The sequence below is a fragment of the Anolis carolinensis genome, chromosome 2 (genome assembly GCF_035594765.1).
Source record: "Anolis carolinensis isolate JA03-04 chromosome 2, rAnoCar3.1.pri, whole genome shotgun sequence".
In the NCBI taxonomy this organism is placed as follows: Eukaryota; Metazoa; Chordata; class Lepidosauria; order Squamata; family Dactyloidae; genus Anolis; species Anolis carolinensis.
In genome coordinates, this window is record NC_085842.1 from 183,421,276 (window position 1) to 183,446,129 (window position 24,854).

General features: G+C 41.7%; 1 protein-coding gene and 1 long non-coding RNA gene across 4 annotated transcripts in view; one reads left to right on the forward strand and one right to left on the reverse strand.

Annotated features, from left to right (window-relative positions):
* Nucleotides 1-2,670, reverse strand: part of LOC134296394 (uncharacterized) — a 38,867-nt gene extending 36,197 nt beyond the window's left edge. The window contains exon 1 of the long non-coding RNA XR_010003125.1: nucleotides 2,477-2,670. This is a non-coding gene — a long non-coding RNA (uncharacterized LOC134296394). The remainder of the gene's footprint in view (nucleotides 1-2,476) is intronic.
* A 37-nt stretch (nucleotides 2,671-2,707) lies between these two features.
* The window catches only part of srpk3 (SRSF protein kinase 3), a 47,797-nt gene continuing 25,650 nt past the window's right edge, over nucleotides 2,708-24,854 (forward strand). The window contains exons 1-9 of one of the 3 annotated variants that reach the window (XM_062971263.1): nucleotides 2,708-2,817; nucleotides 3,063-3,147; nucleotides 12,293-12,346; nucleotides 13,089-13,225; nucleotides 14,913-15,021; nucleotides 16,157-16,244; nucleotides 19,295-19,382; nucleotides 22,743-22,849; nucleotides 24,261-24,426. In XM_062971263.1, the coding sequence (XP_062827333.1) occupies nucleotides 2,775-2,817; nucleotides 3,063-3,147; nucleotides 12,293-12,346; nucleotides 13,089-13,225; nucleotides 14,913-15,021; nucleotides 16,157-16,244; nucleotides 19,295-19,382; nucleotides 22,743-22,849; nucleotides 24,261-24,426 (877 nt within the window). In that variant the 5' untranslated portion in view covers nucleotides 2,708-2,774. Of the gene's footprint in view, nucleotides 2,818-3,062; nucleotides 3,148-10,731; nucleotides 11,066-12,292; nucleotides 12,347-13,088; nucleotides 13,226-14,912; nucleotides 15,022-16,156; nucleotides 16,245-19,294; nucleotides 19,383-22,742; nucleotides 22,850-24,260; nucleotides 24,427-24,854 lie in introns of those variants that run through there. The other 2 variants (XM_008103866.3, XM_008103867.3) reach the window with 2 other exon arrangements.

Consider the following 24,854-nt stretch of genomic DNA (forward strand, 5'->3'; position numbering starts at 1 on the left):
TCTTCCTAAATAGTACTGAAATCCAGCCAAGTTATTCTACCACAGGATGGAGATATTCCTTAAAGCACCCGTCCCTTTCTTTAGCAGTAAAAATAGTATAATTTTAACACATGAGATTATTTATTCTCCCTTCATGACACTCGGCTGCCAGAATCCCAAGTGACGGATTCATCTATATGGCAAAATTAATGCAGTTTGACACCATAGATCAGCTGGGAAAATGTTGGATAATAAGGAAGGATTAAGGAAAGGCCTATTAAACGTCGAATTACATTATGATTTTACAAATTAAGCACCAATACATCATGTTTTACAACAAATCAACAGAAAAGGTAGTTCAATACACTGTAACATTATGTAGTAACTACTGTATTTACGAATTCAGCACCAAAACATCGCAATTTATTGAAAACATTGACTGCAAAAACATTGGCTACTAACAAATTGACTACAAATAAAGATAGAATTGCATAAAGCGAACTTACAGTAACAACTTACAGATAAATCCATAAAAAGTTCAGTTCTTGCTGCCTAGAGAAACAGCTGTGAATCCAGGCAGGAGGCAAACTGCATTGGATAATCCAGAATGTTGGATAAGTAAAGGTTGGATAAGTAAGACTCTATTGTGTTTCACTTTCTGTTAGGTTCTTGAGATGGCCGTTTATGTATTCTGTTTTATTATTTGCTTTGGTTTTTGCACTGTGTTTATTTTCTGCAAGCCCTGTTTGGAGAGGGGGCAGGATATACATTATTATTATTATTATTATTGACACAACGACGTTGTATGGCCATGTTCCAGAAGGATTCTCTCCTGACGTTTCGCCCACATCTAAGGCAGGCATCCTCAGAGATTGTGAGATCTGTTGGAAACTAGGCAAGTGGGGTTTATATATCTATATACCTTATTATTATTCTTGTATTGATCTGTTGTTGTTTATTCGCTCAGTTGCTTCCAACTCTTCATGACCTCATGGACCAGCCCACACCAGAGCTCCCTGTTGGCCATTGCCACCCTCAGTTCCTTCAAGGTCAAGCCAGTCACTTCAAGGATACCATCCATCCATCTTGCCCTTGGTCAGCCTCTTTTCCTTTTTCCTTCCATTTTCCCCAGCATCATTCTCTTCTCCAAGCTTTCCTGTCTTCTCATGATGTGGCCAAAGTACTTCATCTTTGCCTCTAAGATCCTTCCCACCAGTGAGCGGCCGGGCATTATTTCCTGGAGGATGGACTGGTTGGATCTTCTCGCGGTCCAAGGCACTCTCAGGATTTTCCTCCAGCACCAGAGTTCAAAAGCGTCTATCTTCCTTCGCTCAGCCTTCCTTATGGTCCAGCTCTCGCATCCATAGGTTACTATGGGGAATACACTTGCTTTAACTATGCAGACCTTCGTTGCCAGTGTGATGTCTCTACTCTTCACTATTTTATCAAGATTGGCCATTGCTCTCCTCCCAAGAAGGAAACAGCCCCACCTGCTTTGGGGGCCGGGCTGTGGTGCAGGCTGTTGAGCAGCCTGCTGCAATAAATCACTCTGACCATGTGGTCATGAGTTCAAGGCCAGCCCGTGGCGGGGTGAGCATCCATCAATTAAAAATTAAAAATAGCCCCTGCTCGTTGCTGACCTAGCAACCCGAAAGATAGTTGCATCTATCAAGTAGGAAATAAGGTACCACTTATAAAAGTGGGGAGGCAAGTTTAACTAATGAGGAAGTGCCGTCAGAGTGGATGATGAAGCAGCTGCTCCCCCCTGTGGCCAGAGTAAAACATCCCCTCAAAAGAAGGTTAAATTGCCTCTGCGTCTGTCTGTCTCAGTCTCTGTTTGATGTGTTTATGGGCATTGAATGTTTGCCCTATGTGTGTATAATGTGATCCGCCCTGAGTCCCCTTTGGGGTGAGAAGGGTGGAATATAAATACTGTAAATATATAAAATCTTCTGATTTTCTGGTGGCAGTCTGTGTCTGCAGTAATCTTTACGCCTAGAAATAGAAATTCTGTCACTGCCTTCACGTTTTCTCCCTCTATTTGCCAGTTATCATTCAGTCTTGGTTTTCTTGATGTTCAACTGCAACCCAGCTTTTGTGGATCTACCTGACCATATAGGAGCCCCCAGATGGTGTTGTGGACTAAGTGACTTGAAGGTTGGGTTGCTGACCTGAAAGCTGCCAGGTTCGAATCCCACCCGGGGAGAGTGCGGATGAGTTCCCTCTATCAGCTCCAGCTCCATGCAGGTACATGAGAGAAGCCTCCCACAAGGATGGTAAAAACATCAAAACATCCGGGCGTCCCCTGGGCAACGTCCTTGCAGACGGCCAATTTTCTCACTCCAGAAGTGACTCAAGTTGCTCCTGACACGAAAGAGAGAAAAAAAAAACACCTGACCATATAATCCAGCTACACTAGATTCTATGGGTTCTCCATTGACCATAAAATGAGTGCAATGACCCACTGCATTGCATGGATCATTCAATCTACACTGACCTTATAATGCAGTTGCAACCTGCTTTCTATGGTAGTGTTGTCGAAGGCTTTCATGGCCGGGATCACAGGGTTGTTGTATGTCTTTTGGGCTGTGTGGCTATGTTCCAGAAGTATTCTCTCCTGACGTTTCGCCCACATCTATGGCAGGCATCCTCAGAGGTTCTATGGTAGTGTGGACCCATCAGAAGTCTCCTCCTCCTCCCCCCTCCCTCTCAGCCTCACGTGGTGGAAGCCCAAGCAGCTCTTGCAGCTGGGAAGGGGCCGGTCTGCGCATGCGCAAGGGTCTCTTGGAGCTTGCATGGAGCTCACAGGGGCCGGGGGGGCCATGAGCAGCAAAAAAGGTAATGCTCGGGATCCCAACAGCAAAAAAAGGAGGGGAGGCATGCATTAGGGGGGGAAGGGTAGCAGAGGTCTTAAAAGAAAGGAGACCTATTTGGGGGGGGGGGGATGTGCCTCTTCTTGGGTTGACTTTTCTGCTGCCTGTCTGGGAAAGTTTTGCAAGCAGAAGGATCTTTCCTCCAAGCCCACGTTCACTTACTCTAAATAGATTCTCCTCCTCTTCTTTTTTGAAAACCCCGGATCGCAGGCAATGGTCGAGGCAAGAAGAAGAAGCATAAGAAGGAGAAGGGAGCACCCCCTCCCCCGCCCGCGGAAAGCGAGACCCCCACTGGGTGAGCCCTGGAAGGGATTCTGGGTGGGAGGCCAGGAGAGGGATTGCATGCACTTCTGCACATGGCTGCCTTGGGTGCAACATGCTGTGTGTGGGACCTCCCTTTCTGGGAGCCAGCCTGCTTTGGGGGCTGGAGGGGTAGCAGGCTCAGACCCCTTCCACTCTTGCCCCTATATCCCAAGATCTGATCCCAGATTGTTTTGTTATCCCAGATTATCTGGTAGTGTTCAAAGCAGATACTCTGGGATCAGATCCTAGGATATAAAAGGTAAATGTTTCCCCTCCAGTCGTGTCCAACTCTGGGGGTTGGTGCTCATCTCCATTTCTAAGACGAAGAGCCGGTGTTGTCTGTAGACACCTCCAAGGTCATGTGGCCGGCATGACTGCATTGAGCACCGTTATCTTCCCGCCAGAGAGGTACCTATTGATCTACTCACATTGGCATGTTTTCAAACTGCTAGGGTGGCAGAAGCTGGAGCTATCAATGAGCGCTCACTCCGTTCCCTGGATTCGAACCTGCGACTTTTCGGTCTGCAAGTTCAGCAGCTCAGCACTTTAACACACTGAACCATAGGGAGCACCGTTACCTTCCTGCCGGAGCGGTACCTATTGATCTACTCACATTGGCATGGAGCCCCCTGTGGCATAATGGGGTAAAGCCTTGTAACCTGAAGGTTGGGTTGCTGACCTGAAGGCTGCCAGGTTCGAATCCCACCTGGGGAGAGCGCGGATGAACTACCTCTATCAGCTCCAACTCCATGCAGGGACATGAGAGAAGCCTCCCACAAGGATGGTAAAAACATCAAAACATCTGGGCGTCCCCTGGGCAATGTCCTTGCAGACGGCCAATTCTCTCACACCAGAAGCGACTCAGGTTGCTCCTGACACAAAACAAATTGGCATGTTTTCAAACTGCTAGGGTGGCAGAAGCTGGAGCTATCAATGAGCGCTCACTCCGCTCCCTGGATTCGAACCTGCGACTTTTCAGTCTGCAAGTTCAGCAGCTCAGCACTTTAACACACTGAACCATAGGGGGCACCGTTACCTTCCCACTGGAGCGGTACCTATTGATCTACTCACATTTACATGTTTTCAAACTGTTAGGTTGGCAGAAGCTGGAGCTAACAATGAGCGCTCACTCCACTCCCTGGATTCTAACCTGCGACCTTTCGGTCTGCAAGTTCAGCAGCTCAGTGCTTTAACACACTGCGCCATAGGGGGCTCCATCCTAGGATATAGGGCAGCGTAGATCTAGCCTTAGTGGGTTTTCAGGGACAAGATCAGGAGCAGATCTGGTCTAGCAGGGCAGGTGCATCTACACTGGGAAACCAGTGCAATTTGACACCACTACTACTGCCAGGGCTCAATAGCATGGCATCATTAGTACAGTAGAGTCTCACTTATCCAAGCTAAACGGACCGGCAGAAGCTTGGATAAGCAAATATCTTGGATAATAAGGAGGGATTAAGGAAAAGCCTAATAAACATCAAATTAGGTTATGATTTTACAAATTAAGTACCAAAACATCATGTTATACAACAAATTGGACAGAAAAAGTAATTCAGTACGCAGTAATGTTATGTTGTAATTACTGTATTTACGAATTTAGCACCAAAATATCACAATATATTGAAAACATTGACTACAAAAATGGCTTGGATAATCCAGAGGCTTGGATAAGCGAGGCTTGGATAAGTGAGACTCTACTCTAGTTTCAAAAAAGAAAATGGGTTCCCTGGAACTACAAAGACAAGTATCCACTATTACCGCAATATAGAAATCATTAAACCTAAATTTAGTTCAATACATCAATATGAAAACAGATACAAAAGGCGTCTCATGTAACTATATGTGTTGTAAACAACTGGTAGCCACTATCTGTGTTCTCTATAGGATTCACATTTAAAAAACTCAAAAAAAAAACCAACTGAAAAAAAGACTACAATACACCTGATGAAGACTCTTTTGAGTTGAAACCGGTTGTGGTTTTGCAGTCTATAATAAAGAAACAAGAACAATCATTATATATAAGAATAGCCCTTATCCAAAAGGCTTGCATTTCAGATCCTTCTGGATGTCAGATCTTTTTGGATTTTGGAATCACCGTATTGGCACATATAATCTTGGGCCCCTTCCACATAGTTGTATAAACTCCACATTGAACAGGATTATCTGGCAGTGTGGACTCAGATATTCCATTTCAAAGCAGATATTGTGGATTATCTGCCTTGATATCTTGGGTTATATGGATATGTGAATGGGCCCTTGGAGATGGGACCCAAGTTTAAACACAATATTCCTCTGTGTTGCGTATTGGCCTTATAAGCATAGCCCAAAGGTCATTTCACGTGCAATATTTAGAATAATTTTGTGCACAAAACCAAGTTTAAGAGGATTGAAGAAAGCAAAAGGTATCCCTTGCTCAGCCAATTTTGGAGTACAATCAGCTCTCTGTATTTGCCAATGTTAGAGGCACAGGGCCCATGTGAAAGTGAAATACTGTACCATGAATAAATAATAATAATAATAATAATAATAATAATAATAATAATATGTTGTTGTCAAAGGCTTTCATGGCCGGAATCACTGAATTGCTGTGAGTTTTCTTGGCTGTATGGCCATGTTCCGGAAACATTCTCTCCTGATGTTTTGCCCAAATCTATGTTGTAAAGTTGTGGATCTGAGGATACCTGCCATAGATAATGACGTTTTTATTTCTTATCCACCTCTCCTCGTGGCTCGAGATGGGTTACAATATAACTAAAACACATAAACATTATATAAAATAGGGGAAAAAAAGATAAAGGTTTTCCCTGACGTTAAGTCCAGTCGTGTCTGACTCTGGGGGTTGGTGCTCATCTCCATTTCTAAGCTGAAGAGCCGGCGTTGTCCGTAGACTCCTCCAAGGTCATGTGGCTGGCATGACTGCATGGAGCTCCGTTACCTTCCCGCCGGAGCAGTACCTATTGATCTACTCACATTTGCATGTTTTCGAACTGCTAGGTTGGCAGGAGCACATATATATTAAAATACACATATATTAAAACATATTTCTACAAATACATATGGTATATTAAAGTACACAGAAAAAAGATTAAAATGTAGTGAACACAAGATGAGAGTTTAAAACTGGGTAGAAATTGCTGTCTTAAAAAAATACATGACTCTGATTGACTTTTTCTGGAAGCTGACCATGGAATCGCACTAGAGGAAATAGAAATTCCGAGAGGTATGTTCTCTTTAGAAATCGCAAGGTCCCTCAGCAGGACTGGGAGAAATTGACCCTGGAGTTGCCCTGGAGGACTAAGGGTCCTTCCACACAGCCCTATATCCCAGAATATCAAGGCAGAAAATCCCACAGTATCTGCTTTGAACTGGGTTATCTAAGTCCACACTGATATATATCCTAGTTAAAAACGGATTGTGTGAGATTTTATTCAGCTGTGTGGAAGGGGCCCTAGAGATTCCTAGGATGAATGCTTTTATCAAATTTGTGAATAATCAAATATGCAAATGCCAAAACTGCAAATGTGCAGGGACAATTATTTTTCAGATTTCAGAATTCCACCTAAGGGATGAGTCTCACTTGTGAATGGCTCAACATTGTTGGTGTGACTCCATACGGAAGTCACCTGAAACACAGTGTTTTTCAAGGAAGGAATTTCACTTCAGCACCCATCTTTGGCTGTTGCTCATGTTCCGCTAACTTTTACTGCCTTGCAGATGGCCGTCTTTACACAGGCATATTCGTCACTGGATGATGTGCATGTGTGAATGGACCATCTGAGGCGTGACATCTCATAAAGAACTTCAGCATGAATGGCAAGTCAGTGGAGTCAATTTACACATTCGGCTGAAAACAGCTGAGGTTTGAGAGAGCCAAATCATGGGCATGGCTGTGCAAATCAGGCTTAATCCCTTTTAGGAAAAGTAAAGGGAAACACACGCAGACACAACATCACAGTGATCTTACTGCAGTGGCAACAGTTATGCTCATTTTTTTTGCAGGAAGGGCTTTGTAGCGTATGCTGCTTCACTGATGCGTGAGATGGAGATGAAAAATGATAAATAATTCGGGGATTTCACACTAGGCTTAGCTGTTCATCAGCTGCAAAAAAAATAAAATCTAAATTATGCTGGTTATCTTTGCTTTCCTTGGGGTCTTTGCCTCTTGCCTCCTTTTTTGTTCCCATTATCCTGCTTCTTAGGATGGGAGACTTTGTTGTCTTTGCTGCATTGCTGCCATTGTACATAACTTGTGATAACCATGTGGTCGTGCTATAAGTTTATGTGGTTCATAAACTTGACCAGGCATATTTTGCTGTGCAGTATCTATAATGGATGAATAGCTCAGGATTATTTAAATTAGGGGTGTCCAAACTTTTTAAGCTGAGTGCCAGTTCATGGTCCCTCAGCCTGTTGAGGGGTCAGACTATAGTTAAAAAAAAAACATGAACACATTCCTATTCTCACTGCATATGTTTTATTTGCAGTGAAAACACACACACACACACACACACACACAAAACAATGCAGTATATAAAATGAAGAACAATTTTAGCCAAAATAAACATACCAGTCTTTCAGTGGAAACTGTGGGCCTGCTTTCGCTGATAAGAAAGTCAAGTTAATTAGGATTGTTGTTGTTGTGTGCCTTCAAGAGTCTGGTGGAGTCTTCTTTAAAGGGTTTTCAGCAGAGGCGTCATGGTCATCTGTCATAAAGGCTTTGATTGTGGTCAAGAAAGGGAGGGAGTGAAGAAAGAAGCAAAGGAGGCCTGGAAAGAAAGGACCAGTAGAAATTTTAGCAGGGGCCGCAATTGGCCCCTGGGCTGGAATGTGGACATGCCTGATTTAAGTGAACCAAGTTGTCTAATTTCAAGGTAAAGCTGTTACCCTAAATGTAAGCCTTGCACATTTTCGAGGGCTAACTCTTTGGGCCTGTCTCTAAAAAGCACCTGCAAGTTACTTCTACCTCCAAATATCTGCCATTTCAAGGATCTCACGAGCAAAAAAGCACAAATTAGTGGTATTGAGAGGAAGGAATAGGGTTGTACTAAGAAAGCTGTGTACATCTTAATACATTTTAAGTATTGAGCAATTTGTTGACATCAAAAACTTCAAGGTGTATATGTGTATGTGGCGCAGTGTGTTAAAGCGCTGAGCTGCTGAACTTGCAGACTGAAAGGTCCCAGGTTCAAATTCTGGGAGCGGAATGAGCGCCCGCTGTTAGCCCCAGCTCCTGCCAACCTAGCAATTCGGAAATATGCAAATGTGAGTAGATCAATAGGTACCTCTCTGGCGGGAAGGTAAGGGCGCTCCATGCAGTCATGCCGGCCACATGACCTAGGAGGTGTCTACGGACAACGCTGGCTCTTCGGCTTAGAAATGGAGATGAGCACCACACCCCAGAGTCGGTCACGACTGGACTTAATGTCAGGGGAAAACCTTTACCTATATGTATGTGCACATACCTTTAAATGGCAATATTTATTGTCTTGGTACAACAATCCTAATCTCTGGGTGTTTTGGACTTCAGCTCACAAAATTTCTGACCAGTGGCCGAAGTGGCTGAGGCTGCTCGAAACAGATGTCCAAAACACTTGAAGGACCAGTAAAACTTAGCAGAATATATTCTACAATGGGAGTTACTGCCTTAGTAGACATGCTAAGTGTGTCCTGAGAAATACAAAATGTTTCCTTATCATAAGATGGCTTCCTCTGCAGTAAGGTTCTGTTTATCATTTGGCCGTGTGATACCGACCTCATCTAACTTTGTGGTTTTAGATCAAGTGGTTCTCAACCTGTGGGTCCCCAGATGTTTTGGCCTTCAACTCCCAGAAATCCTAACCTGGCTGGGATTTCTGGGAGTTGTAGACCAAAACATCTGGGGACCCACAGGTTGAGAACCACTGTTTTAGATTATCGAAAACCAAGCCAAGAACCTATGTATTTGTTGTATTGTTGTATTAAGCTGGTTGCCTCTCAAATAAGTAGGGCCATAGAGAAATGTTGTAGTTGGGTGGTGGTGTTGAGGGACCTTATTACGAAAATAAAAATAGAGACTCATCTGTGAATGGGAGACAGAGTTGCATAGCTTAGTGCACGGGTCCCCAAACTAAGGCCCAGGGGCCACATGCGGCCAATCGAAGCCATTTATCCGGCCCCCACAGCACAAAGGCAGAAGGGGGTTGGGCTAAATGACCCAAGGGTTCTCCTCTTCTCTTTTTTTATTATTATTATTATTATTATTATTATTATTATTATTATTATTATTAACATTGAGGTGGAGAGGCCATCTGTCAGGGGTGCTTTGCTTGTGGTTTTGGTGCACAAAGGCAGAAGGGGTTGGACTCAATGGCCCAAAGGGTCTCTTCCAACCCTCTTTATTATTATTATTGTTATTATTATTATTGTTATTATTAACATTGAGGCGGGGAAGCCATCTGTCAGGGGTGTTTTGCTTGTGCTTTTGGTGCACAAAGGCAGAAGGGGGTTGGACTCAATGGCCCAAAGGGTCTCTTCCAACCCACTTTATTATTATTATTATTATTATTATTATTATTATTGTTGTTATTATTATTATTATTAACATTGAGGCAGGGAGGCCATCTGTCAGGGGTGCTTTGCTTGTGCTTTTGGTGCACAAAGGCAGAAGGGGGTTGGACTCAATGGCCCAAAGGGTCTCTTCCAACCCACTTTATTATTATTATTATTATTATTGTTGTTGTTGTTGTTATTATTATTATTATTATTATTATTATTATTATTAACATTGAGGCAGGGAGGCCATCTGTCAGGGGTGCTTTGCTTGTGCTTTTGGTGCACAAAGGCAGAAGGGGGTTGGACTAAATGGCCCAAAGGGTCTCTTCCAACCCTCTTTATTATTATTATTATTATTATTATTATTATTATTATTATTATTATTATTATTATTGCTACTACTACTACTATTGTTTGGTGACCAACTATAGTCCGGCCCTCCAATGGTCTAAAGGATCGTGAACTGGCCCCCTGTTTAAAAAGTTTGGGGACCCCTGGCTTAGTGCGTATTATATATACAGCATTTGGGGAGATTGATTTGTTGTGAAGAATAGTGCCCAAAGAGGGGGAAAATGATGAGAAAGTAAACAAAGTCCATAGCCAGTTGCATGGGAGTTGTGGCTGCAAAGGAAGGCTCCTGTGTTTGGATGTTGTTCAGATCCACCTGTTACCCCCACCCCGCAAAGTCTGCACAGCAAACTTGGATATTAGAATACTGTGCAAAACATCTTCTCCCTGGTAGCTGGGCTTTGAAAGGGATTGTTTTCTTTGATGGAGACTCATCCAGATATGTGAGGCCACACCTGCAGCCTGCAGTCCTCTGGTTCAGACCTAGGATTACTCCTTGAGAGGCGGGTCCCACAACAACCAGAGCAGGCTGCTGTCCCCAGGCCAGTCTCACCCCCTCCTCCCAAATGCCATTCCCATCCTGGGTGGCAGCTGTTGGGGGCTGCTGGGCTATTTTTAAACCCCTGTCAGCCTCTTGTCTCTGTACGCATTTGGGCTGTGACTGGGAGGAGGGTTCTGAGCTCACGCGGTATTAATTCCTCTTTTACTAATGAGAGGAACATGTGGGACGGAGAAGGCGGCTGGGCACCAGCCTTCTCTGCTTGGACAGGATCTTCCCGTTTCCATCCCAAAGGACACTGGACGTCGGCAACCCATATCTAGACCTGAGAATCTCTCCTCTGACAGGTTGTGCCTTCTCCCTGGGGAAGAAGACACCAGAAACCCAACTGAAAGGTGTTGGATGATCCACATCCACCAATATATAGCCTTTCTGGCAAACATTTTCCATTTATGATTAGCCTCTGTGAATCCCTCCCCTGTGTATCTTTTGAGATGGGGGAAACAGAACAAGAGGGACTTGGAGGCAGTAGGTAGGTACAAAATATTGCGGGAGAGGATGGTGGCATTTCTGGTTTGCTTAACGTGGTGTTGATATATCTTTCAGAGTAATAAAAAAGATAGGCCTTTGCCCTGACATGTCAGATTTCACCAAAAAAAGTGATCGAGTTAAAGGGGAAGAATATGAACAAATGAAGCTTTAATACAGGGGTCTCCAAACTAAGGCCCGGAGGCCGGATGCGGCCCTCCAAGGTCATTTACCTTAGTTTTAGACTTCGTCTTGCCCAAAGTCTGAAATGACTGGAAGGCACACAATACCAACAATCCTACTTAACTTGACTATCTCATTGGCCAGAAGCAGGCCCAGACTTCCCATTGAAACCCTGATAGGTTTATGTTGGTTAAAATTGTTTTTAATTTTAAATATTGTATTGTTCCTTCATTTACTAATACTGTGCTATGGTAATAATTGAATATAATGTGTATACATATAATATTGATACTAATATTATAATGTAATACAATATAATGCTAATAATTATACGATCTAATAATATTAATAATACAGTAGAGTCTCACTTATCAAACACTCGCTTATCCAACGTTCTGGATTATCCAACGCAGTTTTGTAGTCGATGTTTTCAATAAATCGTGATATTTTGGTGCTAAATTCGTAAATACAGTAATTACTACATAGCATTATTTCGTATTGAACTACTTTTTCTGTCAAATTTGTTGTCTAACATGATGTTTTGGTGCTTAATTTGTAAAATCATAACCTAATTTGATGTTTAATAGGCTTTTCCTTAATCCTACTTATTATCCAACATATTCGCTTATCCAACGTTCTGCCGGCCCGTTTATGTTGGATAATTGAGACTCTACTGTATTAATTATATATTATATTAAATGTAATATTACTAATAATATTACGGTATAGTGGTATAGGACAATATAGTAAGATATAATGCTAATATTCTGCTAAGCCAATAATATTATATACTGTATGTTCATACAACTTGCAAGCCGCTCTGAATCCCCTTCGGGGTGAGAGAGGATGGGGTATAAATGTAGCAAATAAATAAATAGTTGTTGGTTTTTGGTTTTTTTTTGCACTACAAATAAGACATGTGCAGTGTGCATAGGAATTTGTTCGTATTTTTTTTCAAATGATAATTTGGCCCCTCAACAGCCTGAGGGACCATGAACCGGCCCTCCACTTAAAAGGTTTGAGGACCCCTGCTTTAATATCTTCGTAGGGTTGTCCATATGTGCGAATTCCACAGAATACCACTCAAGAAAAACAGTTACAGGTAAGCAACTACAGTAGAGTCTCACTTATCCAAGCCTCTGGATTATCCAAGCCATTTTTGTAGTCAATGTTTTCAATATATCGTGATATTTTGGTGCTAACTTCGTAAATACAGTAATTACAACATAACATTACTGCGTATTGAACTACTTTTTCTGTCAAATTTATTGTATAACATGATGTTTTGGTGCTTAATTTGTAAAATCATAACCTAATTTGATGTTTAATAGGCTTTTCCTTAATCCCTCCTTATTATCCAAGATATTCGCTTATCCAAGCTTCTGCTGACCCGTTTAGCTTGGATAAGTGAGACTCTACTGTATATCTTTTCCGGGCTGTATGGCCATGTTCCAGAAGTATTTTCTCCTGACGTTTCGCCCACATCTATGGCAGGCATCCTCAGAGGTTGTATACCACACAACCTCTCAGGATGCCTACCATAGATGTGGGTGAAACGTCAGGAGAGAATACTTCTGGGACATGGCCATACAGCCTGGAAAAACACAGCAACCCTGTGATCTCGGCCATGAAAGCTTTCAACAACACAATATTTTAGTAACTTCGCAGTTCTTTGTTTTCAAGGGTAGTTCACTCAGAAAGGCGTGAAGGATATCTGACTGATCAGGAGAAGCAAGATAAAAATGAAACTAAATCAGTGCATGTTGTTATATTCTTGGTGTCTTATGATGACTTGCCTTTCTGTCTCTTTGTTTGTCTCCCTTTCCTTGGCTGCCCATTTTAAGGCCGCTTAGTCCGTCCTGCTTAGAGGATGCGTCATGCAACCCCTCAATACCTCCTCTGCCTCTTCCTGCTGCAATCAGAGGGGGTCTCTTGGGATCTGATGATGAAGAACAAGAGGACCCTCGAGATTATTGCCGAGGTATGTATTTCTGCCAACCTAGCAGTTCGAAAACATGCCAATGTGAGTAGATCAATAGGTACCGCTCCGGCGGGAAGGTAACGGCGCTCCATGCAGTCATGCCGGCCACATGACCTTGGAGGTGTCTACGGACAACGCCGGCTCTTTGGCTTAGAAATGGAGATGAGCACCAACCCCCAGAGTCAGACATGACTGTTCTTAACGTCAGGGGAAACCTTTACCTTTACCTATGTATTTAGGCAGTGTGTGGAGCAGGATGTACTTTTCCCAAGGCAATGTGGGGAGCAGCTCACTTTACATAAATGGGGATGGGACCCTCAAAGGTATCATTTGTTTGCCTAACACATGGTGGGAGCAGACACTGAGCTGGCTTTAATAATAGTAGTAGTAATAACAACAATAATAGTAATAATAATAAATTTATTATCCACCTCTTCCTGTGACTCAAGGCAGGATACAGCATATTTGAAACAAGTGATAAACCACTATTAAAAGACATACAACATGATAGACAGAGTTAAAATACAAGTCAAAATGCAGATTAAAATTCACAACTTTCCTTCCACAGCTTGGATGGCATACTATTGGTTAGTCACAAATATAGTATGGAACCCCCAGTGGTGCAGTGGGTTAAATCCTTGTGCTGATAGGACTGCTGACTTGAAGGTTGCCGGTTCAAATCCGGGGAGAGGGCAGATGAGCTCCCTCTGTCAACTCTAGCTCCCCATGAGGGGACATGAGAGAAGCCTTCCACAAGGATGGTAAAAACATCAAACATACAGGCGTCCCTGGGCAATATCCTTGCAGACAGCCAATTCTCTCACACCAGAAGCGACTTAGTTTCTCAAGTCACTCCTGACATGAAAAAAAACAACAAAACAAACATTGATGATACAGCAGTAATTGAACCACTTATTGAATGATGAGTCTACATGTAGGCAAATCTAATTGATCCATTGGGTTTACTGTATAAGGAAAATTATCTTGATTCATTAAATTGGAAGAGACCCCCCAGAGCCATCCAGTCCATCCTCCTGCCATGTATGAATGCACAATCAAAGCATTCCTGATAGATGACCATCCAGCCTCTGTTTAAAAACCTCCAGAGTAGGAAGCTCTGCCATGCTTCCAGGCAGCAGATTCCACTGTCGCACAGCACTTCTAATCAGGAAGTTCTTCCTGATGTTAGGTGGAATCGCTTTTCATGTAATTTGAATATTTCACTCTGTGTCTTGGTCACTGGAGCAGCTAAAAACAAGGTTTCTCCTTCGTCAATATGACATCCTTTCAAATATTTAAACATGGCTTTTATCTCCTGGCTATTGGCCAGGACTCAAAGTAGAAGATAGTGCTACTGAGATTTGAAGGAGCACCTGCTCTTAAGATAAGATGCTGGGTTGTCGAGTCTTTTACTGAAACACTCAACAAGCCTAGTTGGCACAGGTCCTGGTGAAATATGATTGGAAATGGGACTCTTAAAACATTGGAAAGACCATAATATTTTAAATAACAACAACAACCAAGGTATAAACATTTTTTAATATAATTTGTTGATACAATACAATAGCATTAGGTTGAACTTGTTCTGAATTCAGTGAGTCAGTGCCTGTGTGTATTCCTGGCTCTCCATGTGCCATGGCTCTTGCAACTGGTACAATTAACTAGCTTTATCTCGTCTTCTTACTAGGTGGTTACTATCCTGTAAAAACTGGGGACTTGTTCAACGGACGCTACCATGTTGTGCGGAAACTTGGCTGGGGGCATTTTTCTACTGTCTGGCTTTGTTGGGACATTCAGTAAGTACTTATTTTTATTTTCTATTGCCTACTAAGAATGGATGTGAGAAATAGAGTGGTAGAATCCGTTTTTTAGCAACGTGGAAAAAAGAGATAAAAGAAATGCAAGTTGTGCATCCTTTATTTGAAATGCTTGGGGCCAGAAGTGGTTTGGATTTGGGATATTCCCCCTTAGGTTTTATCATTCATGGACTTGCATATATAGTGGGCCTTCATACATGGATTCCATCATCATGTCTTACATTTTTTTTAAAAAAATCCAAAAATCAAACATTATATTGTGTCTACAATTACCTTCATGCTATGTGAATATAAATAAAACATAAATAAATGCAATGTTTTGCTGTGGGTCTCATCTCTAAGGTATTCCATTACGTATCTACAGTAGAGTCTCACTTATCCAAGCTAAACGGGCCGGCAGAAGCTTGGATAAGTGAATATCTTGGATAATAAGGAGGGATTAAGGAAAAGCCTATTAAACATCAAATTAGGTTATGATTTTACAAATTAAGCACCAAAACATCATGTATTACAACAAATTTGACAGAAAAAATAGTTCAATGCACAGTAATGTTATGTTGTAATTACTGTATTTACAAATTTAGCACCAAAATATCACGATATATTGAAAACATTGGCTACAAAAATGGCTTGGATAATCCAGAGGCTTGGATAAGCGAGGCTTGGATAAATGAGACTCTACTGGTTCTAAGCATTTCAGATAAGGGATGTACAAGCTGTATTCTTATAAGAGTGCAGCCTATGGCTCATAGTTAGCTATACCATAATCACAATCACTAGGGAGGTTGAAACTTACTAGTGCAGTTACTTACAAATCTTAAAGTGACACCTGCAGTTTCAGGGTTTCTCAGGGATAAGTGTATCTATGAGAATGAGATGATAGGCAATGATAGCCAGGTGGCTTATAACAACACATACTGCTGTTTGCACTGAGTTATTTGATATTCAATTTTGAACTTGTTTAATAAATCATTTTAATGTTCTTTCTTAAAACCTTATTGTAAACAGTTTTGAGGTTGGTGTTGGGGCCGTGAAGTAGAATCTAAACATTTCAGCAAGTAGAAGCGGGAAGCCAACAAAACTTCACTTGCTCCTTTCCTTCTCCTCAAAACAGGCGGAAGCGTTTTGTGGCCCTCAAAGTGGTGAAGAGTGCGGTGCATTATACGGAGACAGCTGTGGATGAGATAAAGCTGCTGAAATGTGTGAGTTTTGTGTGTTGCCTCTCCATATTCTCCAAGTCCTGCACCCCTAAATCCTGCGAAAACTTTGGGGAGAGTTGGCTTATGCAATTTAGCAGCAATATGCATGTTCAGAAACCCTCTCCTGACAGAACTGAGTAGTTGAGCATCTTAAGAACAGTGGTACTCTGGATCGGTACATTTCCCGAGGATGCTCTACTTCGGTTCTCCTCTATGCATTTGTAGATGAGCAGTAAAATGTTTCCTTCTTCTAGGCTCTTAACAGATTCTTTCTTTGTTTTGTTTTGATACTTCTATTTTGATTATAAGTTGCCTTTTGCATTTATTAGTATAAATCCTGAAAATAAATAAACAGAGACCACTCTGTTTACATTTGTGCATTTCAGACAGTAGTTGAAGGACTTAATGTTTTCTTCCATTAATAAAGGTTGAGAAATAGCACAATGGAAGCAGGGATTATGTTTTGATCATCTGCCTGAAATGCTAGGTGTCTACATGCAAAGGGTTCAAAATCATTCTTAAACATACAGTGCTTCAGTGGCAGTCATATAATTAAGCTCAATATGTAAAGTGACTATAATACCATGGGGCCACAATGGGTTAAACCCTTGTGCTGCTGAACTGCTGAGCTGAAGGTTGGCAGACGAGGTGAGCTCCAGCTGTTAACCCTAGGTCCTGCCAATCTTAACAGTTCAAAAACATGCAGATGTGAGTAGAGAAATAGGTACCACTTCAGTGAGAAGTGCATAAGATGCTCCAAGCAGTCAGGCTGGTCACACAACCAGGAGGTGACAATGAACTGTAAATGGAAAGGGAGAAAGAGTACTCCCCCCAGAGCCAGAGAAAGCCGTAAATGAAAGGAGAAGCCTTTGCCTTTGTTTGCGTATACGTGTCTCATTGTATTGTAACAAGGCACTGAATGTTTACCTTTATCTGTTTACATTGTAATCTGCTCTGAATCCCCACAGGGAGAAGGCCAGAATATAAATAAAGTATTATTTTATTATGACACAGCAAACAAGATAGATATGCTGGATTTCATATCACAAGTCGAACACTTCCCAAGTGTCTAGGACTGTGTGATGTATTTTTGGATGATGTGCGCAGATCCCAGCAGGGTGGCCTTATTATTATTATTATTATTATTATTATTATTATTATTATTATTATTATTATTTCATGACACAGGAAACAAGTTAGATATGCTGGATTTCGTATCACAAAATCACAAGTCGAACACTTCCCAAGCGTTTAGGACTGTGTGATGTATTTTCGGATGATGCGCGCAGATCCCAGTAGGGTGGCCTTTTGCAGTTGGCAGATCGTAATTTTGTCAATGTCTATTGTTTACAAATGCCAGCGGAGATCTTTTGGCACGGCACCCAATGTGCCGATCACCACCGGGACCACCTGCACTGGTTTCTGCCAGAGTCTTTGAAGTTCAATCTTGAGGTCCTGATAGCGGCTGAGTTTTTCCTGTTGTTTTTCGTCAATGCGACTGTCACCTGGGATGGCAACATCAATGATCCAAACCTTTTTCTTTTCCACAACTGTGATGTCTGGTGTGTTGTGTTCCAGAACTTTGTCAGTCTGGATTCGGAAGTCCTACAGTATCTTTGCGTGTTCATTTTCCAATACTTTTTCAGGTTTGTGATCCCACCAGTTCTTTACTGCTGGGATGTGGTACTTGAGCCATAAGTTCCAATGAATCATTTGGGCCACATAGTTGTGCCTCTGTTTGTAGTCTGTGCGATTTTCTTACAGCAGCTGAGGATATGATCAATGGTTTCGTTGGTTTCCTTGCACAGTCTGCATTTTGGGTCATCAGCTGATTTTTCGATCTTGGCCTTAACTGCATTTGTTCTGATGGCTTGCTCCTGGGCTGCAAGGATCAGGCCTTCTGTCTCCTTCTTCAGGGTCCCATTCGTGAGCCAGAGCCAGGTCTTCTCCTTATCAGCTTTTCCTTCATTTTTGTCAAGGAATTTTCCATGCAATGTTTTGTTGTGCCAGCTGTCAGCTCTAGTTTGTAGTGTGGTTTTCTTGTACTAGTTTTTTGTCTGCTGTGCTTTGAGGAGTTTCTGATTTTTGACTTCAATCAAAGCAGGTTCTTCACTTTGCTTTACATATTCTGCCAGGGCATGTTCTTCTTCTTTGACGGCTTGTTTTACTTGTAAGAGTCCTCTGCCCCCTGATCTTCTAGGCAGATATAGCCGGTCAACATCACTGCGAGGGTGCAGTGAATGATGAATGGTCATGAGTTTTCTTGTTTTTCTGTCCAAATTGTCCAGTTTCACCTGTGTCCAGTTTATAATGCCAGCAGTATATCTTATGACAGGTATGGCCCAGGTGCTTATGGCCTTGATGGTGTTGCCTCCATTGAGCTTGCTTTTGAGAATTTTTCTGACCCTTTGTGTGTATTCTTACTGACCACAGTTTTCACATGTTCATGCTTGATGTTGTCCAGCTGTAATATGCCCAGATATTTATAGGCCTCTGGCTGGTGACACTTGATTGTTTGGCCATTATGCATATTTATGCTCTCACTTTCAATGATTTCTCCCTTCTTCAATGCCACTGTCGAACATTTGTCCATGCTGATATCAGTGCTAAAAATTCGGACAGTGTTAATCAGAGACTGGATTTCAGTTTCCGTTTTCCCATACAGCTTCAGGTCATCCATGTACATCAGATATGAAATTTTGTGAGATTTCTTAGATATTTGATAAGGTTTGATTATTATTATTATTATTATTATTATTATTATTATTATTATTATTATTACCATCATCAGACAGTCTGTTCTCCTTGTAATGGGGATGGGTAAAACATGAACTGAAGAAGGAATAGCTTGATGAGATGCCTTAATCAGCGGCTGATTTCCTCTTATGGGTTAGCTTGTGTTGGGCTAGAAATTGAGCTCTTCTCCTCTGAAGTTCTTTTTGCATCCAGTTTTTGCTTAGAAGCCTGTAGTCGCTAACCTCAAGAGTTGCTCCTGAAACTTGTAGTTCATGAAATCACTGTTTACTTGGTACTTCTCTTTTCCTCCCTTCCAGGTGCGAGACTCTGATCCCAGTGACCCCAAGCGGGAAACCATTGTACAGTTGATTGATGATTTCAAGATCTCAGGGATCAATGGTGTCCGTATCCTTCCTTCGGGGACTCTGAAAAAAAATATTCACTTGATGTTCCTGTTCAAACAATATTGGCATCTTGTTTGAAACACATGGTTTCTTAAAGCACCTCACCTGCATGTCTGGTCTAGTCAACACTTTGTAGATAGCAGGCAAGGCAGTACATGATCAGCAAAACAAATAATGATGCTACTATATTAGTTAGAAAGCTAACAGATAAGGGAGAAAGCAAGCCTCATGCACGTTTGGTGATGTTTCTCCAGGAGATCATTAAGTTCTGCAGCCTGCCTCCAGCAATCTTTCCAAGGACAGTTTGAACTAGAATGAGCTTTTTTTTGTATAAGATTTGGGCATGGACTGTAAATACTTGTTGCTTTTTATTGGTTGACCGGCGAACAATGGCACAATTGTTCTAGGGCTATTGAAATATTTTTCTCCAAATTCAATGAGAAGGAACGTTCAAGGTGTTTGTAGTGCATAATGCCTCATACAAGCTGGGCTTATGCAAGCATATGTGTTTGTAAACTCATTCATTGTGCAAGAGAATATTCACTGTATCCCGCCTCGAGCCGCATAAAGAAGCAGGTAATAAATTCATTATTATTATTATTATTATTATTATTATTATTATTATCTTTTTTCACATTTATTTCGTGTCAGGAGCAACCGGAGTTGCTTCTGGAGTGAGAGAATTGGCCGTCTGCAGGACGTTGCCCAGGGGACGCCCAGATGTTTTGATGTTTTACCATCTTTGTGGGAGGCTTCTCTCATGTCCCCGCATGGAGTTGGAGCTGATAGAGGGAGCTCATCCGTGCTCTCCCCAGGTGGGATTCGAACCTGGCAGCCTTCAGGTCAGCAACCAAACCTTCAAGTCACAAGGCTTTTATCCCCTAGGCCACCGGAGGCTCCTTTTCACACATCTTTTCTGGAGATGCTGGAAACGAAAAACATTTTTTCTCTAAACCACAACCAAATTCTGGCCAACTCCCCCTTTCTTCTTTCAGCCGCTGAATGGCCATTAGTGTGGTGAAGTTGCTTTCCATATGGAGGAAAGTGTTACACAAAGAGGATACCTTCTTGCATAGTGAATGTCAAAGCATCAATGGTTGGCCCTCTATATCCATGGATTCAGCCATGAAATTTTTTTAAAGCTTAAAGCAAACCTTGATTTTGCCATTTTATATAAGAGATACAATTTTTCTATGCTATTTTAAATAATGGGTGCATCCATAGATTTTTGTATCTATGAGGGAACCTGGAACCAAACCTCAGTGGATACCGAGGGCCTACTGTATGCGTGCGAAAGCCCTGGTTGTATTAGTGCATGTCACCAACCATCTTCCAGCTGTTATTTTCTAAGCATATTCATGATGCAATGCACACATTACGTATTGTGGCTGTACACCATCAGAGTACTGTAGTAACTGGTAGCCCTGACAAATGGGGAGCAGCTGCCTAGGATCCTATATTGGGAAAGAGGCGGCATATACATTCAGTCAACCAACAAGATATGCAGGATATCTGTAGTTTTTTGTGAAAGGTTTTTAAAAGGTGATAATTCTCCTGCTCTTTATTATACTCTCTTAAAATACTTTTTTCTAACAAAGTAGAGTCCAAATTCATAGCTACAGTTGATCATGAAGCTCTGCTTCTTGTTATTGTGAGGATGAAAATGGAGAAGATATTACTAATTTTTGCTCTTTTCAGCTAGGAGAGAAATGTAATTAATTAGTTGGGGTTGTTGTATGTCTTTCGGGCTGTGTGGCCATGTTCCAGAAGTATTCTCTCCTGACGTTTCACCCACATCTATGGCAGGCATCCTCAGAGGCTGTGAGGAATGCCTCATAGATCTGGGCGAAACGTTGGGAGAGAATACTTCTGGAACATGGCCACACAGCCCGAAAGACATACAACAACCCTGTGATCCCGGCCATGAAAGCCTTCGACAACACAATTAATTAGTTGACACCTTTATAATACTTATATGTGGTTTAGTGGATGGAGTTCATCTCCATTGCTAATGTGTGCATCCGCCTCTGCATTCAAAAAAGCAAATGCAGCAAAGCAACCAACATTTTCCTGCGAAAAAGTTTCCCTCTGCATTCGTACTTAACTTACTTACTTACTTATTTACTTAGGCAATGCCTCACTGTCCAAGGATGATTGTCTTTCAGGTGTAGTGTTCTGGCGGTGGGTACGTAGGTGACTGTGGAGCCCTATTCTTGACCCGCATGTTCTTCCACAGTGAAGACATCGGTTTCCAGATGGAAGGCGGTCCCAGTCAGGGTTGGCTTGATGTGTCTTCTTCTTGGCACGTTTCTCCCTTAAGTCCTCTATTCATGCCTCTTTAAATTCCACAGCACTGCTGGTCACAGCTGACCTCCAGCTAGCGTGCTCAAGGGCTTCCAGTTCTCGGTGTCTATGCCACAGTTTTTAAGGTTGGCTTTAAGCCCATCTTTAAATCTCTTTTCCTGTCCACCAACATTCCGTTTTCCATTCTTGAGTTGGGAGTAGTGTAACTGCTTTGAGAGACAGTAATCAGGCATTTGGACAATGTGGCCAGCTCAGTGGAGTTGATGGCATAGGAGCATCGCTTCAATGCTGGAGGTCTTTGCTTCTTCCAGCACACTGACATTTGTCCGTTTGTCTTCCCAAGAGGTTTTCAGGATTCTTTGGAGGCAACGCTGATGGAATCTCTCCAGGAATTGAGTGTGACGTCTGTACACTGTCCATGTTTCACAAACATATAGCAGGGTTGGGAGGACAATACCTTTATAAACAAGCACCTTGGTCTCCCTACAGATGTTGCGATCCTCAAACACTCTCTGCTTCATTCGGAAAAATGCTGCACTCGCAGAGCTCAGGCGGTGTTGTATTTCAGTGTCAATGTTGACTTTTGTGGGGAGGTGGCTGCCAGAGGTTCTCTCACAAATCCCGCAACAAAAAATGAGGGATGAGCTTGCAGAGCTGCCTAGCTTGGAGGAAATCTGCAATGCCATCAGCCAACAAAAAAATAGCAAAACCAGCAGACCTGATGGGATTTCTGCTGAAATCTTTAAAGAGGGTGGACCCGAGCCCTCTGCATTCACTGTGCTATAAAAAAAGAACCCAGGTTTTGTGGATTTTTGAAACTTCGCCATGTCTCTGATGCAAATGCAGGTGTCTCGAAGACCTTTATTCAGCATTCTTTTCTCTGAAGGATATTGGTACAATTCTGTTTTTCTCTTCTTGCCCATAATCTTATTTTTTGGAAAATTATTCATTGATAATTTTTGGGAGGAAATGACAAGGGACACTGCCCTGATAGGTTCCTCACTTCAAGAAAGTTATTCTGACCACTGTGATTTCTTCTTGACTTGACCGTCTCCAGATGTTTGCATGGTCCTAGAAGTTTTAGGGCATCAGCTGTTGAAGTGGATCATCAAGTCCAACTACCAAGGGCTTCCTATTCCTTGTGTCAAGAGTATTCTACGTCAGGTAAAGGTGGCTTTTGTTAGCATGTTTCCTGCAAAACGATGGTTTGTTTGTGGTCTGTTTGTGCAGCCAAAATAATTTCTTTCTTATTTGATTTGTTCTTACATAATTTGCTGTTTATTGAATGAATAACTTCCAGCAGAAGGATACCATAGGTTTGTGCTAGAGGACCTAAAATGCCTAGCGAGAACATCTCTCTGGGCATTACTAAGTCCTCCAGTGCAATTCTATGGTCAGTTTCCAATTGAATTATAGAATCATCTGTTGGACTTAGAAAATGGCTTGAGAGAACATACTTTGTCAGATGCAGGGAGAAAGTGGTCACACTGGGAGTCAAGGCTCTTCTGGATTCTTGAACCAGTTCTTAAACATGCTTCTGGAATGAGCTTTGTGTATTCCAAATAGACTGGAACATACTTAGTCCTAATCTTTTTTCTTATACTGGTTTTAAACTACTTCTCTGGATGTGTTGCAATAGCAGATTCCCAGATTAGTTTAGTGCTTACACCTTATTTTAATTTTTTGGTTATTTAATATTTAATGTTTATTTTACTTAAGTGATATTTGTCTTTAAAGTTCTAATGTAGCACAACTCCTATGTAAAATCATACTACAGTAGAGTCTCACTTACCCAACATAAACGGGCCAGCAGAATGTTGGATAAGCGAATATGTTGGATAATAAGGAGGGATTAAGGAAAAGCCTATTAAACATCAAATTAGATTATTATTTTACAAATTAAGCACAAAAACATCATGTTATACAACAAATTTGACAGAAAAAGTAGTTCAATACGCAGTAATGCTATGTAGTAATTACTGTATTTAGGAATTTAGCACCAAAATATCACGATGTATTGAAAACATTGACTACAAAAATGCGTTGGATAATCCAGAACGTTGGATAAGTGAGTGTTGGATAAGTGAGACTCTACTGTATGTATTTTTGACATTAATATTGAAATCTGAAATACATACAGAAAAACTTTACTTTGCTGAAGTAAAACTGTGAGTCACAGTCCAGCAGATTATAGTGTAATGTTGATCAGACTACATTCTCAATATTTATGAGATATTAGCATCATTAAAACTCTGAAGGATTACTGTTTTGGATTACAACTCTCAGCATCATCCAGGAAAAGCTGGATGTTGTTTTACAGGAAAGTAATTTTGCCACATCAGCTGATTTTCTACTTCCTTCCAATCAGAGAGTTTATGGATAGTTCACAATTCTTTCTCTCTTTCTACTTGTGGGGCCTGTTAACACAACCTACAGTACTAAATTGGCTCAGATGTTCCCAATTTGGACTCTAGAGTAATGGACATAAACATTGTGAAGAAATCTCAATTTCTTGGCATGGAAATTGAAGAGACTTTTATTTGTTTCCCACTTGAGCATGCATATTCCTCCCAAGGTATTGCAGGGCCTTGACTACCTCCACACCAAGTGCAAAATCATCCACACAGACATAAAACCGGAGAATATCCTGATGTGCGTAGACGAGGGCTATGTGCGACGCCTGGCAGCTGAGGCCACCGTTTGGCAACAGACTGGGGGGCCTCCACCTTCTGGGTCTTCAGGTAAGCCGTCCCATCCTACTGAGTACCTCAATTCTGATTAAAAAAGGGTTATGCCTTCTCCTACTTCTGATCTGGTGTGTGGCAAGGCAGGATTTCTAACCTCTGGGGAAGTCAAAGTTGTAGCTTGCAAGCAAGCAAGCATATCCATTAAATGGACCTTAAAAATCCTGAGTTTTTCTGAATTTTGAGGAACTTGGCGAATGAAACAGCTTTGATAAGCCAGTTAATACATGAGACATACAGCTAAAGTTAAAAGATGGGGAGGGAAGGCTGGAAATCATATATCCAAAAAAGGAGAATAGAAAACTTCAGTTGAGCAGAAAATTCAGGTAAAAGTAAAATAGCACAGAGATAACATTGATTATTACTAGAGTTTCCTTTCTGTTTGACAGGTAGTGGATATGCATGAGAAAACATATGAGTAGGCC